Source organism: Microtus oregoni, unplaced genomic scaffold (genome assembly GCF_018167655.1).
Source record: "Microtus oregoni isolate MIOR12 unplaced genomic scaffold, Mior012 000036F_ref0000092, whole genome shotgun sequence".
In the NCBI taxonomy this organism is placed as follows: domain Eukaryota; kingdom Metazoa; phylum Chordata; class Mammalia; order Rodentia; family Cricetidae; genus Microtus; species Microtus oregoni.
In genome coordinates this window covers 317,321-332,615 of record NW_024543095.1, presented here as the reverse complement: position 1 = coordinate 332,615, position 15,295 = coordinate 317,321, and the positions used below count along the sequence as shown (strand labels likewise).

At 47.7% G+C, this 15,295-nt stretch overlaps 1 protein-coding gene across 4 annotated transcripts; it reads right to left on the bottom strand.

Moving 5' to 3' along the window:
- Positions 1-255: 255 nt before the first annotated feature.
- Positions 256-14,204, bottom strand: LOC121432793 (protein Mpv17). 4 transcript variants are annotated; one of them, XM_041630935.1, is made up of 8 exons: positions 13,695-14,138; positions 13,117-13,191; positions 5,104-5,219; positions 4,784-4,876; positions 4,612-4,707; positions 4,386-4,418; positions 4,108-4,160; positions 257-993 (listed from the first exon to the last, which is right to left on the bottom strand). In XM_041630935.1, the coding sequence occupies exons 2-8, from the start codon at positions 13,184-13,186 to the stop codon at positions 924-926; spliced, it is 531 nt and encodes a 176-aa protein (XP_041486869.1). In that variant the 5' UTR covers positions 13,187-13,191; positions 13,695-14,138; the 3' UTR covers positions 257-923. The 4 variants fall into 4 exon arrangements, with proteins under 4 accessions (XP_041486872.1, XP_041486869.1, XP_041486870.1 ...); XM_041630936.1 differs by lacking the exon at positions 13,695-14,138 and adding an exon at positions 13,594-13,667; XM_041630937.1 differs by lacking the exon at positions 13,695-14,138 and adding an exon at positions 13,322-13,341.
- Between the last annotated feature and the right edge of the window lie 1,091 nt (positions 14,205-15,295).

The window sequence follows — 15,295 nt, the reverse complement described above, 5'->3', positions numbered from 1 at the left end:
TATACTGTGTGGTAGGAATAAGAGAAGTCATGCTGCATAATGATCTTTTAGTCAATGGTGACAACTTGTACCATGGTGGCTTCATATAACGACAACAGAGCCGAAACATTCCTGCCACCGAGCAACATTAGCTGTCATAATGCGTAGTTCAACTCATTATTCACGTCCGTGTGATGATGCTGATGGAAACATACTATGTTGTCAGTAACATGGAAGGACAGCTTGGGCAATTATGTACAGCATGTACAACTTAACGATAAATGACAATGTCACTGGTTTGTGAATTTGCTATATTTATCATTACTTTAGGATGTACTACATATGAAAAAAAGCCCCCCGTAAAACCGTATACCATGTGTACTGGCAGCAGGAGAACACACCTCACTGCATTCAGAGCCCATGCTAAGCATCTGTCTGTTGTTATCGGTTTAAGTATATTCTATGATGTGTACACAAGGACATGCTTCTCACATCGCCCATCAGTAAGTGCCAGAGTGACAGACGATGTTGTAGAGGTCTTAGTGATTTCACAAGCAGTTACATCTTTAGAGTGAAATGCGCTGTTTCCAAGTGGTAATACCATCCTGATCAGCACCTCCGTACTGTGGAACTGAGAGACTCTCTTTTTAAGAAAGACTTTATTTTATGCTTTATTATGAGTAAGTCTTCATTCATGCGTACGTGCGTGTGAGTGCAGGTGCCCGAGAGGCCAGAAGACACGGATCTCCTGGAGCTTGAGGTGGTTGTGAGCCACCTGATATGGCTGTTGGGAACCAAACTTGGCCCTGTGTAGAGCAGTCCGTGTTCTTAGTTAGCAGCTGAGCCACCCGCCAGTCCTGATGTGCTCTCTGTGAGGACCATGTCCAAGCATTCCAGGGTGAAGATGCATCAGTGCAAGGTGTAAGCCACGGAAGCAGGCAGGCTTAGAGCTGATGTGCCTTCCAGGATAGGTAAGAGTTCCAGACAACAGCAACACACTGGACGACAGCCAACCTAGGGGATAGCAATATACCGTGAAGAGGAGAATGAGCAAGGTAGGGGGAGAGTGATGGTCAAGGGCTTACAAGTTGCGGGTTTGGACCTCCTTCCTTAGAGCTCCATGGAGGAGGGACTGCATGGTTTGGACCAGGGGACAACCAACCGTGCTCTACCTCAGAGCTCTGCCTCTCAGATGAAGCCTCAAAGCCTGAATAACCCCACAGCTCACTCCTTTACTCATTAGGGTTAGCATGTGTGCACGTGCATGCACATGGAATTCAGGCAACAACTTTGGGAATGGGTTCCTCTTCTTGCACCATGTGGGCTCCAAGGAACGAACTCAGGTCATCAGGTTTGGCAGCAAGGGCTCTTACCCACTGAGTCATCTCACCAGCCCACCAGCAGCTTTCTTTCAACAAATGACTCGTCATCCATGCCTCTAGCTAGACCTTTCCAAATATATCTGTACACCTTATACCAGCCAAGATTTCATTTCCAAAAATAATGCACTGCCTGTCATATAAAGTAACCATTATATATATAATCATATTATATATATCATATCATAATAATTATATATATATATGATTTTTTTACTCATTCTCAGGCTCTCATATAGTCTAGGTTGTCTTGAATTCTTGTAGACACTATGTCACCAAAGACAGTGTTAAACTCCTTTGACTCTTTTGTTTTATTTTGTTTTGGTTTTTTCAAGATAAGGTTTCTCTGTAGCTTTGGTGCCTGTCCTAGAACTTGCTCTTGTAAACCAGGCTGGCCTTGAACTGACTGCCTCTGCCTCCCCAGTGCTGGGATTAAGGGTGTGCACCACGCACCACCACTGCCCGGCTACTCCTTTGACTCTTTTTTTTTTTTTTTTTTAGTTTTTAGTTTTTGGAGACAGGGTTTCTCTGTAGCTTTGGAGCCTGTCCTGGCACTAGCTCTTGTAGACCAGGCTGGCCTAGAACTCACAGAGATCCGCCTGCCTCTGCCTCCCAAGTGCTGGGATTAAAGGCGTGCGCCACCACTGCCCGGTGCCTCCTTTGACTCTTTAGTGTTCCAATAGTAAGTATGCATGGTCCCCCTCCCCGCCCCATGTTCATTGGTGTTTGTCTGCATGTATGTCTATGTGGCAGTGTCAGATCTTGGAGTTAGAGACAATTGTGAGCTGCCATGTAGGTGCTGGGAACTGAACCTCAGTCCTCTGGAATAGCAGTTAGTACTCTTAACCACTGAGCCTCATGCCTGGCCTTTTGCAGAAGACCCAAGTCTGGTTTCCAACACCCACAACTGACAGCTCACAATGGTCTATAACTTCAGTTCCAGGGAATCTGATGCCATTTTCTGATGTCTGTACATCCACACACATAAAGAAGTTTTTTTTTTGTTTATTCGATTTGATAAAGTTCCCACTGTGTAGCCTTGGATAGCCTGGAAACTCACTATACAAATCAGGTTGGCCTTGAACTCATGGAGATGCAACTGTCTTTATTTCTGTATGCTGAGACTAAAGGCACGTACCATCCCAGTAAAAAACTTTTAAAATCTTAAAAAAATAAATAAGAATCTTAAAATTTGTACTTTTTAATTTATGTTATCTTATCTATTTAAATATATTTTTATTCTTAAAACTTTCTTGAGGGGCTGGGGAGATGGCTCAGTGATCAAGAGTACTTATGGCTCTTGCAGAGGACCTGGGTTTAGTTCTTGGCACCCACATGTCTGTAAATTCAGTTGCAGAGTATCTGACACTCTCCTCTGACCTCCATGGGCACCAGGCATACATGGGGTACACATACACTTATTAAGGCAAGACATTATATACAAATAAAAATAAAAGCTTTTTTGAGACAGAACCTAGTGTGTCTCAGGAGGGCCCTCAACGCCTACTCTTCCTGCCTCCACCATTGCTAGGGTTACCAGCATGGGACACTATGGCTGGCCTAGTGCTGGGATTAAAGGTCTGCCCCTGGCTGACCTTGCTTTAGTTCTGAAGAGTGCTACCAAAGACTCTGATGGTTAAGATTTGACTCACAAGTCTTCATTCTTTTTAGTTAAGCTATTTGGTAGCTGTCAACCACAGTTTCATACTTTCCTGTGTTCTCAAGATCCCTCATCTGGGAGCACTTTTCCAGCCCCTTCTGAATGCCACTCTTAATTTTTTATTTTAGATTTACTTATTTTTATGTTTATGGGTATTTTGTCTACATGTATGTGTATGCAGTGCCCACGGAGGCCACAATAGAATCCTCTGAAACTGGTGTTACATACAGTTGAGAGCCATGTGGGGGCTGAAAATTGAATTTGGGCCCTCTGAAAGAGCAGCAAGTTTTTGGTTTTTTTTTTTTTTTTTTTTTTTTTTTGCTTTTTCGAGACAGGGTTTCTCTGTGGTTTTGGAGCCTGTCCTGGAACTAGCTCTTGTAGACCAGGCTGGTCTTGAACTCACAGAGATCCGCCTGCCTCTGCCTCCCAAGTGCTGGGATTAAAGGCATGCGCCATCACCGCCCAGCGCAGCAAGTTCTTTTAATCACTGAGCCATCTCTCCAGAACTTTTTATTTTATTTGATCATTATCAACATCATTATTATTATTATTTTGGTTCTTTTTCCCTATGTAACCTTGGCTGCCCTAGAACTCACTCTCTCTGTAGTTCAGGCTGGCCTTGAACTCGCAGAGATCCGCTTGCCTCTGCCTCCCAAGTGTCACCACCGCCCACCTTTTTTTTATAATGCAGTTCAGCAACAAATTTTATTACTAGAACAAGATAATCCTCTGAGGTGGCTAACCAGATAAGGCTCCTCCTTAGTATTTGAGTCTGACTTTTTGTCTGATTTAGGCTACCAGTGTACCGCAGCCAGGTACTGTCCCTGCAGATGAGCCACCAAACATGGAACTCAGGAGGGGTGGATAAAGGTTTGTGGGAGCTGACAGGTTAGCCAGGGGCACTCTAAGATGATCTCTGTAAAGGATCAAAGGTTCCAAATGAAATACTAGAGACTCTGAGGTGGCCTGACCAGGACACAGTGTGCTCGTGAAGACCTACAGTAGGTCAAGGTTGTGATGATTCTCATTTTGTCTCCATCTGGGAAACAGAGGGTCTTCCTTCAAGGGTTGGGGAGGGGTCTGTCATACCTGTAATGCAGGGGGACCAGGTAGAAGTTGGCTAACTGCACAGCAGGCCAGAGCTAGAGGAAGAAAATGTGAAGGTCAGGGGGTGCTGCTACCTGACCACCAGCCTGGCGCCACTCTACAAACCACACATAAGAACGGCTGGAGGTAGGTGCCTCCCTGAACAAGGTACGTATGTGGGAGACTGATCCCAACAGAGGGATTCCTATGTGATGAGCCCCAGTCTCAGAGAAGCTCTAGTTTAACGGAAGCAGAACAGATAGCGGAGGGCCAGCTCTTACATAGTAGTTAGTGATGAGGGCATCAGGGTAGTCCTGCAAAGACAGAGGTAACAGGTAACACGCATATATTGTCCCTGCATGAATATCACACACAGACTCTATTCCAGGAAGACACTCCCACCCCAACTCCCCTAGGCTCCTTTTCTCCCAAGACTCTCCTTGCACAACGCTTGTGCCTGCCTCCTTCCCTTGGGGCAGCTAGCCTGCTAGCCAGAGAGCTACTTACCCGCTGTAGTTTGGCCCAGTTGTCCTGGGCTGACATTCCATTGAGTACTCCTACCAGGGGGAGGAAACAGCCTAGAAAACACGGGGCAAAGGCCCCCTGGGGAAGGGGAGTCAAGGGTAAGCTGTGAGAGCCCAGAACCAGGCTCTCCCCAGATCCCTTTTCCTCAGCTCACCTGATCTAACAACATCTTCTTCAGTGCATCCACCTTGGTGGTGCCGGGGATAAGACGGTCTAAAACCTTATACCAGCCTCCGACGACAGGGCCCTAGGAGTAAAAGACAGGACAGCAGGGCACAGTGACAGAGACCCTTGGCTCTTATATCACAAAGTTCCTCCCCAAGGCACCAGAAACCAAATCATGAGGAAGGCAAACTCAAAGACAAAAAGAGAGCACAGGCTGGCCTAGGTGTGAGAGGCCAAGGGAACTACAGGGTGGCAGAGAATGAATGCCACTGCCCGAGGCACTGCAGTCCCACCGTAAGCAGAACTTACCACAAAGCCACAGCCCATGGACACCATGGTCAGAGTCCGGCCTGTCTGGTGTTCCTGGAGACCCCGCCTCTCCACCAGCTGCTGTGAGATAATGTCACCTAGGCCCATCAGTGACCCTGTGCAGGGCACACAGGTGTTGTCAGGACATCTCCCAAAAGGTAAGTCTGTTGACCAAACAAGGCTAGGCACCCTGAGGCCGGGGCTTTGTTCTGGCAAATGACCAGTCCCTTCTGCTTCTTGAGGATGGTGACACCATTCATGTGTCCTATCAAAACCTGGATGAGGAGTGTGGTGGCACACGCATGTCTGGCATCCCAGCACTTAAGAGGCAGAGGAAGGAGGGCTGCTGAGTTTGAGACCAGCCTGGGCTACATAGGGAGTCCCAGGACAATCAGGGGTATACAGTGAGACCACAGCTTAAAACAAACAAACCATGAAGGAAGTGGGGGGCAGAGAAAGAGAGAGGGAAGTGGGAGTCAGAAAAGCAGAGGAGATGAGCAGGCCAGGATCTATGAACACACAGTTGTAAGGGAACCAGGGCTGAAACCCCAGATAGAAGAAGGGAAACCTAAAGTCTGTGGCTAAGAACTGTAGAGACCAGAATTGAAAGGGCCTTCCAGAACGTTCCATTTAAACTTATTCTAGAGGCATGGAAATGAAGGTCCACGATTTCATAGAGTTGGTAATAGAGCTTGACTCCTAGACGCTATTCTTTTGAGGACCCCAAAATACTTACAGATTATGTGCAAGAGAATAAGGAACAGCCTCTTTCCTGCCAGCTCAAAGCTAGCCTCTAGCCAATGTCTTTCGCTTTGGGCGTAGGGGTCTCTACTGGTAGATAACAATATGAATAACTCTTTCTAAAATGTGCCCAAACCGAGCCAGAAAAGCAGCTGCCTTGCTTGGATGATCAAAGCCTCCTTCACAATGAAGAGTCCTGGTCACCTATTACACACACCGGAAGACAAGCCCAGACTCCCCCTCGGCAACAGGGATTGGGGTCATTTCCCCTCAGACCTCTGCACCTGCTTCCCCTCCCCTAACTGAATAGATTGCCCACTCCTAGAAGCCAAGACATATTTGGAATCATTACTATTTAGAGCCTAGAGCTTGTCATGAAGGCGTGATGGTTTCTAACAAACAGTCACGGGGCCACGTGTGAGTGACCGCATGATCTCCAGCTCACCCATCCATCTTATCGGGTAATGAAAGTCCCCTCTATCCCCGAAGCCACCGCTCTTCACATGCCCTCAATTAGAGCTGGGCAAACACACCTTTCAACCCCATTTCTTGGTCTGGAGCTGGCTCTGACGTCCATGCTGGCTGCAGCTCTACCCCCACACACTCTCAGGCCAACCTAGCCAGAGGCGGCTGGAGAAGGTAGGAGCAAGAGCTGGTGATGGGTGACCCTTGGTGACCTGGGCGACTGGACATCAGGCAGCTCTTCCTCAGCATCCCATCAAGTCCACACTGCCTCTTTCCCCTGAATCTCCCCAAAACAGTGAGACATGGCCTCCCCAAGGGCACGGGCAGAATTCCTGGAGGTTGGGGGAGGGGTTAATTGGCCAGAACAGATTCCTATAGATGTTTTTTTGTCAGTCTCAACACCTAACCATGTCCCTAGTAGGAGTTCAGAAAATAGTCAAACAACTTACAACGAGGTTGTTTGGGGGAGGGGCACAAAGAACTCTAAACTCATTGGACAGTGGTGGGGCATGTGTTTAATCCCAGCACTTGGGAGGCTGAGGCAGGTAGATCTCTGTGAGTTCGAGGCCAGCCTGGTCTACAAGAGCTAGTTCCAGGACAGGCTCCAAAGCTACAGAGAAACCTGGTCTTGAAAAACAAAACAAAACAAAACAAAACAAGACAAGACAAAAAAGAACTCTAAGCTCAACCTGAAGAACTGTGTCAGGTACAAAGTGTTAGGCTGTCAGGGAACCCAGAGTGTGCTCCCTGGTCCCAGGCAGTTAGACTTCCTTCAGCCCCACCGCTTCCCAATGCGTGGCCATCAGCTGTGTGCTCAAGGCTGTCTTCAGTACTCTCTCCTGGACTATGTATAAAGGGAAAAATGACCCCAAGGAGGCTGAAGGCACTTGGAAAATGAAGGGACAATAGTCCATTTTGACAAGATGGTGACAGTCTACAAAGGACTCAATCCTCACAAGAGGTCTGGGAAGTGGGTAACCGTATGTCCATCTAACTAAGGAGTCTCTGAAACATGGAGTGACGGAGTAGGGTGTAGAGTTTGGATTAACTTAAGCCAGGGGAGCAAGGCCAGAGCACAGGCAGAGGTAGGCTGAGAGGCCATGGGCTACCAAAGGCTCCTACCCAAGTAATGTCTAGAAGGCTCGCATATCAAAGAAATTTCCTGGGCAGGCATGATGCCCATGCCTGTAATCTCAGTTCTTAGGAGACAGGGGCCAAGGATTGTTTCAAACTCAGAGAGCCTGGTCTATATTCTGAGTTCTAGGCCGGAGAGGGCTAGGTGGTGAGACCTTGTCTCAAGCAAAACCAAACTTAAAAAATAGGAAAACAGACAGACAAACAAGGGGCTGGAGAGATGACTCGGTAGTTATCACTTAGAGTTCGTGCAGAGCCCGGACTGGGTTCCCAGCACTCACATGGCATCTCACAACCATCTCTAATTCCAGTTTCAGGAGACAGATCTGCTGGCCTCTTCGGGTCTCTGGGGGCACTAGGCAAAGCCGTGGTGCACACACATTTAAGAACACTAAAAAGCTTACTTTGTTCTCATGCACTTCTGTATTATTCCCCAGACTACAATCCCCTTTGTTCCTTGTTACCCATAGGGAGGGCAGGCAGCAATATTCTTAGAAAACAGAGACGCGCATATTTTCTCTCCTCATGACTTATCAGTAGTCATACAAGCTAAAGGCAGAACTCGCATGAAAACCAACTTCCCGATGCCATGGTTCTGGAAGCCTTCAGCCATTGAAAAAGGCCTACCTGCGGTGTTCTGGTATCCACGAGAGTAAGTAGAGTCCCCTCTCATTGGTTTTTGTCTGTTTGTAGGGATGAGCCCATGGTGTATTGATGATTAGTAGCTCATGTGTGTCTATACTTAGACTGTCTGCTCCTGGACGGCAGGTGGTTGGGGAAGGACTCAACCCTTTAGTTAAGGTGTATCTGTTATATGGTATGTGGCGACTGTAGTTCCTGATTGCTTAGGGTGCTTTGATAAACTTCCTTTGGGGATGTGGCCTGCACAGACTCACAGACAGTTGTATATGGCACCTGTTATTCCTTTTCAGCACATGTTAAGAGCAGGGGAGCGAGGCTGGCACATATGAACACTGTGTGAGCATATTTCTAGCCCAAACCTTTGAGGCTAGGTCCATCAAGCCTGAGACAGAACCAGGTGATGAGGGGAAGAGGGACTGCAGACCCACCCAGGTCTGTCCATTTCTGACATAACTGAGCCCTGAAGCTTGTCTTCTGTTCATAGGAGCTTATGACCACTGGACCTGCAGCAACTCCAGGATGGCCAAAGACTTTGGTCCATGCCAAGAGCAAGGCTTCCATTCCTGGTCCAAGTGAGCCTTCAACAGGAAGGACTCAAACATTCAGGTTCTTTATCCTATTTTCTCCAGCCCAGACCCCAAAGCTCTCCAATACGTGGTTAACAATGGTGTAGGGATCTGCTTCCTCTCTTCTTGGATTTGAGAGTTGGAAGCCTCCAAATACATAATGTCCAGAGCCCTGGTGGGACAGGGTGAGAGGTTGCTGGGCAGTGGTGCCCCAAAGCCAGGCTGGGCACAGAGCCTAGTGAGTAGACACTGGTTCTGAGTATGACATCATGCCTCTGGGTAGATGCCAGGTCTCATCCGTCACTCCCCACTGGATCTAGGGGGTGGCGGGGCGGGGGAGAGATGTTTGGCTCTGAACACAGATCTATTTGAAACCATCCCCTTCCTGCCCATCAGTGGAAAAGCCCCAACTTTCCCAACCCTCTCCCAAGACTCCTGCTTCCCTTCGTTCCTCAACTTGCTTTTGGAAAGGGTCATATGTACAAGAAAATAAAGTATTAACAGAAGAGAAGATGCAGGTGGACCAGAAGTGGCTTCCTGGAATGACAGGGATGTGTGCTTTTAAATATGTGAGGTGGGGGTCTGCAGGTAAAGATATTCCTGGCACAGAGCCAACAGTACTGCTGACTAAGGGGCCTGCTAGCTGGTGCAGGAGTTTGACCTGGCCTAGGGCCCAGGGGCAGCTCAAGGTCTACTGAGGAAGGGAGGCATAGTCCCTGGAATGGGTCTAAGTGCTCAGCTCACTCCTGTCCACAAGAATCCTATTGAAGAAAACGAGACAACACGGCCAGCTCTACAGCTTCTCATGCTTAAACCCAGCTGGACTGACACTCAATGTCCCAAGGCTCCAGGAGCTCAAGTACAGACCTGGAGTACAGGTAGCAGTGCCCAGATTCTAATGCCAGGTCTAGAACTGCGTTGACACCTAAGCACATGTCACACCCTGCTTATGCCTGTTTCCCTTTCTGCAGTATCAAAGCTTCTAAGACTCACATTCTGGCTTAATTCAGGTTCCAAGGAAATCAGTGCCTACAGTTTAGCTGTTCTGGTGGCCTGCGATGGATGGAACTGGGCCCTGGGCTCTGGGCCCACTGCAGACTGGAAGAGCCCTCCAGAAAGGAAGGGATGAAGCTGACTCAGACTGCAGAACACAGACAACCTTTCCCCCAGGTTGCCCTGGTCGTGACTATTAGCCACTTCCGCTGAACCATTGCAGATCTTGATGCATCCACCTACTGCTTTAGTCATGACTGCAGCTGAAACAGACAGGCTTCCTTCAGGCCTGCCACACCCAGGGTCTCACTGTTAGTGCCTTTGGGGACTACACATGAGTGAAAAGGTAGTAGAGGAGTTAACTATTCCCCGGGGTGAAATGCTGTCCAGTGCAGGGTGGATTAAGGCCTCTTCTCCAGAAATGACTTCATCCGATAAGGCATTTCAAATTGCTCCTTGGTCACTTCCAAGGTACGGAGCCACAAGAAGTCCTAAGGGCAGCTGATTTAACAATGTGCCCGGCACACCTGCTCTCCCTCTTGCCCTCAGGAAGGACCACTTTCTAATCTGCCCATAAGCTTTCTGCTGTTCGGAAAACCAGGGCTAAGATACTTATTTGTAAACTGGGCATGGTACAAGTCTATGACCAAGGCTCACGAAAGGCTGAAGTGGGAAGACTGAAGAGTTTGAGGCTATCCTGAGCTAGACAGTGAGTTTAAGGCAAGCCTGGACTACACAGTGAAATTCTGATTGAAAATAACAGCTCTTGGGGCTGGAGGGATGGCTCAGTGGTTATGAGCCCTGACTGCTCTTCCAGAGGAAGCGGGTTCAATTCCCAGCACAAACATGGCAGCTCACAACTGTTTCTAACTCCAGTTTCAGGGGGTCTGACACCCATGGCAAAACACCAAAGAACATAAAATAAAAATAAATAAATTAAAAAAAAAGAACCTGCTGTACATGGGTTACCAACAATCATAGAAAGGGTCAAGTCCTCGAACCTTTAAAAAAGTTCCAGTCAGTTCAGGAGAGAACTGACTTCACACATGTCAGCCATGTGTGCGCATGCACACACTAAATAATATTTAAAAAGTAGATGGTACAAAAGGATAAGCATATCGTCTAGAGAGAGCGTGGTTGCCCAGCATGAGACTGTGAGAGTGTGGCTTCCATCTTTAGCACTGTGAGTAGATAAATAAAAACACTTCCTTAGCTTCTTCTCAGAGATAACTCCTGTAACTGACCTTTAAGTTCTAATTGAGGAAACTGAGGCGCAAAGCACTTTATTGACGTGGGCTAATTAGGCCGCTACTAAGTGCCATGCTCTGAGATTCAGATCTCGGCCTTCTAGTTCCAAGTCTGAGATTTCTGTTCTGTTGCCGTGTGAGCTCTCCCATGGGACCTCTGCAGCCACTGTGCTCAGAAAACAGTCCAAGATGAGCTAGTGAGCTAAGTCCACCCACCCATTACTTGCAGGTTGGTCCAAATAACCTGAGCAGCAAGGAAGTCTGAGGGAAATGCTAGGAGGCTGCAGGTTGCTCCAGGACCACGTAAAGATGCTACTGCATACATATGAGACCACGTATGAGAAACATACACATGGGACCACAGAAAGGGCCTAGCAAGACACACCAGGCACTCCAGCTAACACCAATTTTACACTTGCGCCTCTTCAGTTCCTGCCTCTGCCAGCTATGGAGGGAGCATTTAGGCAGGGAAACATGACTGTCCTTCCCTCTCCATTCTTGATGGCCACAGGGGGACCTTCTATCTGGAAGCCAGGGGCCCTGAGGGAATCTGAGGCTGGGCAAAGGGCCCAGCGTGTCAGTTCCCATCACAGCCACACAGTCCAGCATGAGTCACCACACACTCAGCCAGGTGAGTCATACAGGCCGGACACTGAGGACAAGAGGTGGCTGGGCACAGGATGCTATCAGGGGGCTAGGGAGGAGTAAGGGGATCCACCTTTTGACCACTCACGCAGTGAATGTAGTTTCTACTGTTCATGTAGGGCTTATTCTGCCAACAGGACCACTGTTCTACCCTGACCTTTAGCCTTGCTCTTTCCTTTCAGAAGTTCACAGCTCTCCTTAGAATATGGGTTCTTTGTCTAAACATAGGCAAGGCGTCTTTATGACTCCATTCCCCCACTGCGCTACTCTGATGGTCAGAGGACGGATGATGCTTCCCTGTCCTGTCCCTTGTACTAGCTAACCAGCAAAACGAAGGTGGGAACAGCTGCTACTTCATCACTGGACGTGGCGTGAAAAGATCTCAGTTAGTACACTGTCTGATCACACGGATATCAGAAAAGCAAAACAATGACCTAGGCCAAGCTTGGACAGTGGTCGTCGGCAGTCGTGATGGCTCACACTTGAAGTTCAGTACTAGGAGGCCAGTTCAAGGTCAGTCTGGTGAATTCCAGGTCAGCCTGGGCTAGGGTGTGACTCTTGTCTTTTTTTTCTCTTGTCTTGAAACAAAACTCAAACAAGGTGGAATGTACAAACTGAGGAGAGGGACTCCAGGAGTCCTAAAGCGGAGTGCTGACTCGGAAGCATTCAGTTTTAATATTTAAACTTCAGATACGTGACTGTTCTGTGATTTCACAGTAAAACAATGCTGAGAATAAATAAACTATAGTTAAGTTACTTCAGCACTTGTTAGGCGTGTGATCTAACATGGATCAAGGAATCTAACAGACCTTTGGAGGCCCCTATGACACAATGCATGTACATTAATGTGCTCGACACACTATGAAATGTAGGAGGAAAACTTTAGCTTCCCAAGGTGGGTGGTCTCCTGGGGGAGATGATTTAAGAATGGACTACTTAGGTCAGGTAGTGGTGGTGGCACACCCCTCTAATCCCAGTACTTGAAAGGGAGAGGCAAGTGAATCTAAAATGAAGGCCAGTCAGGTCTATAGAGTTCCAGAACAGCCAGGGTTACTCAGAGAAACCTTGTCTTGAAAAAACAAACAAACAAACACACAAATGAATGAATGAATGAATGAATAAAAAGGACTACTTAAGTTTGTGAGGACTTTTAGACTTCCTGGACAGAATCATGTATCTCTTTTTAGATACATTGTTATCACTTTTAAATGATTGTAAATTATGTGTGTGTGTGTGTGGGGGGGGTGTGAGTGAGTGCCGGCGCCCCAAGCGGCTGGAGGTGACTGACAGAGCTGGAGTTACAAGAGGCTCTGAGCCACCTGACAGAGGTGTTGGGTCCTCTGCAAAGGAGGTATGTACCAATCAAGTCTGAGTCATCTCTCTAGCGCCTCACTGTGTATACCATAGGAATAGCTTTAGGACCTCGTCCACTCTCCCCCTCCCAGAAACCAGAATAGTTAGGGATGAGATAAAATCAGCTCCTCTAGGGGGCTAAATAGGAGGAAGTGGGTGCCATAATGTGGGCCTCTTCCTCCTCAAATCAGCCACTCTAGTTACACCCTGGTCCCAGAGACACTCACCAGCTGTCAGAACCTGGACCTTCCACGGATGTGCAGCCAGGGCTCTCTGGTATGCGCGCCAGAGTGCCATGCCTCCTGCCAAACCAAGAGGAGAAGTCACTCCACTGCCCATGCTCATAGTAAAAACCACGCCTGCCATTTCCTATGCTCACTCTCTTCACTTTGAGAATCTGTAAGTGACAGAGGCCTCACAAAGGCAGCTTACTGGGCGGTGTCCTGCCTCCAGACCACTTCAGACAACTGGAGAAGAGGCAGTCGGGTAACTTTAGAATTCCAGAGACTGCCTCTGTTACCCCAAACAAGGTCCTGAAGCAAGGCTGACAGGGCTGTAGACCTGATCCAGACACTCACGAGGTCAGGTTTACACTAGCTTCCATCCAGAGTCTAGGTTTCCCCGCCCCACCCCTGGTAAACTTGATAGGTGTCCAAATGCAGACTCAGTTGGAACTAAGCCGCATCCTGAGTGCAACTCCACACCGGAAATAAACCACGATCCGAGTCTGAAAGGTCACATGACTTGCAGGCGCTTCTGGCCCGCAGCACTTCAAAGCACTGATGGCCAAGAATCCTCCACTCACCTGAATGCTAGCAATGCGTGGAAGCTTCTCCCACGTGACTGGAGCTGGCCGAGGGACTTCCGTATTGAGCCCCGCCCCTTCCGTCCGCATGCAGCCTGTCGTTTGGACACTTGCAATCCAGGAGAAATGAAAATGTCTGGGGCCCTTGATACCCATTAAGGTCACCTAGTGGGTAGCCCCCTTCTTGTGGATGGCACCAAATAACAGTGTGGAGTCTGGTCTGTGCTTCCGTATACCTCGTCTGGTCCCGGGCTCCCAGGCTGTCAGCCTAGAGGTCCCCACTATCCCAGTCTCCCAGAGCTGGCCCGGTCTGGATCCCCTTTTGTTTGGAAACTTGAATGCTGGGCTTGAACTTGTTCTATTTTTGGGCTTCATAACAAAATGTTAAGCTTTGTCCTTAAAAGCGTGCACCACCACCGCCCAGCCAAAATCTTTTTCAATATGCAGTCTACTTCTACTGGCCTGGGAGAAACCGAGAGTGCCTGTTAGCTCTGTAACTGAGGCTGCCCAGCCTTTGTTAGGAGAGTTTGTGTTCAGTATTGCGTATCAGGGCTCCTCAAAATCTAGATGTGCAAGAGTGAACCTAATGGAGTTTTTTGTTTGTTTGTTTTTTTGTTTCTGGAGTCATTTTAAGCAAAGAGGCATACAACTGTTTGAAAACCAGTTTGGGGACCCTTAAGCCTTCGTCCTGCTGTAATTTACCCAACCCACTGCAATTACCCTCCCCAGGTAGGGTAAAAATGTATCTACAAAAATGTCAAGAAAGCTCAACTTTCCTGTTCTGTCTGCTTACACTCAGCTCATGTACTCAATTCCCATATGATTACAGGAGAATGAATCCTATTAGCTACTAGAGAATTTGGATTCCTGTGTATAGAACATGTTAAAGGAATTTATATCAGTAGATGTAATAGGTCAAATGTGCAAGGTTGGAAAAGTATTTTTAAGGAAGTGTATGGGTTAAAATCTCAGTGCCAGTTTTGGTAGTTATATGACCTTATTTAGATTGCTCAGCGTCTCAGAATCTAATCATTACATAAAATAGTATAAAGCTCATAACGCTCAGTAACATGTAAAGCACACAAAATAGACCATATTCATCCGTCCAGCCTTCTTCTCTAACACATGAAGTCCTGGCCCTGTCCACCATACCCCTCCTTGGAGAAATACAAAAAGTTCCCAAGTGAAATTTGATCTGGTTTTTCTTTTTTTGGAGGGCAGGGGTATAGGGTGGGTGGGAACTGAACCAAGGGCCTTGTACATGCTAAGCACATGCTCTTCCATTGAGCTACAACCCAGCCCTGGGAGGGATCTTGAAGGATGAACAGGATTTGGGTGATGCTGGGAAAAGACAACTGGAGACGGCGACAAACTAAGCTAAGGCCCAAAAGAAGAAAAGAGCAGGAACCAATGGATTATAAAGTAGATATACAAGGAAGGAAGAAAAATGAGAAAAGGCCCATGGGAGAAGAAAAAAGAGCAAAAAACATTATCCACATTGTCTTCAGTTCAACATAAAGGCTGACTCAGTATCAGGAGCAGGCTGCTGGCACCAGCCTACAACTGCTGTCTTTAGTTCCCAGGCCCCACCTTCTCTACCA

What these genes read in the sequence shown, in the direction of transcription:
- LOC121432793 (XM_041630935.1), bottom strand. Translation starts at nt 13,186, where the DNA reads ATGGCACTCTGGCGCGCATACCAGAGAGCCCTGGCTGCACATCCGTGG. An exon ending in CCATGGGCTGTGGCTTTGTG is followed by an intron (nt 4,877 to 5,103) that starts GTAAGTTCTGCT and finishes TTTTACTCCTAG; the next exon opens with GGCCCTGTCGTCGGAGGCTG. An exon ending in CTGGTCCCCCTGCATTACAG is followed by an intron (nt 994 to 4,107) that starts GTATGACAGACC and finishes GCTATCCCCTAG; the next exon opens with GTTGGCTGTCGTCCAGTGTG.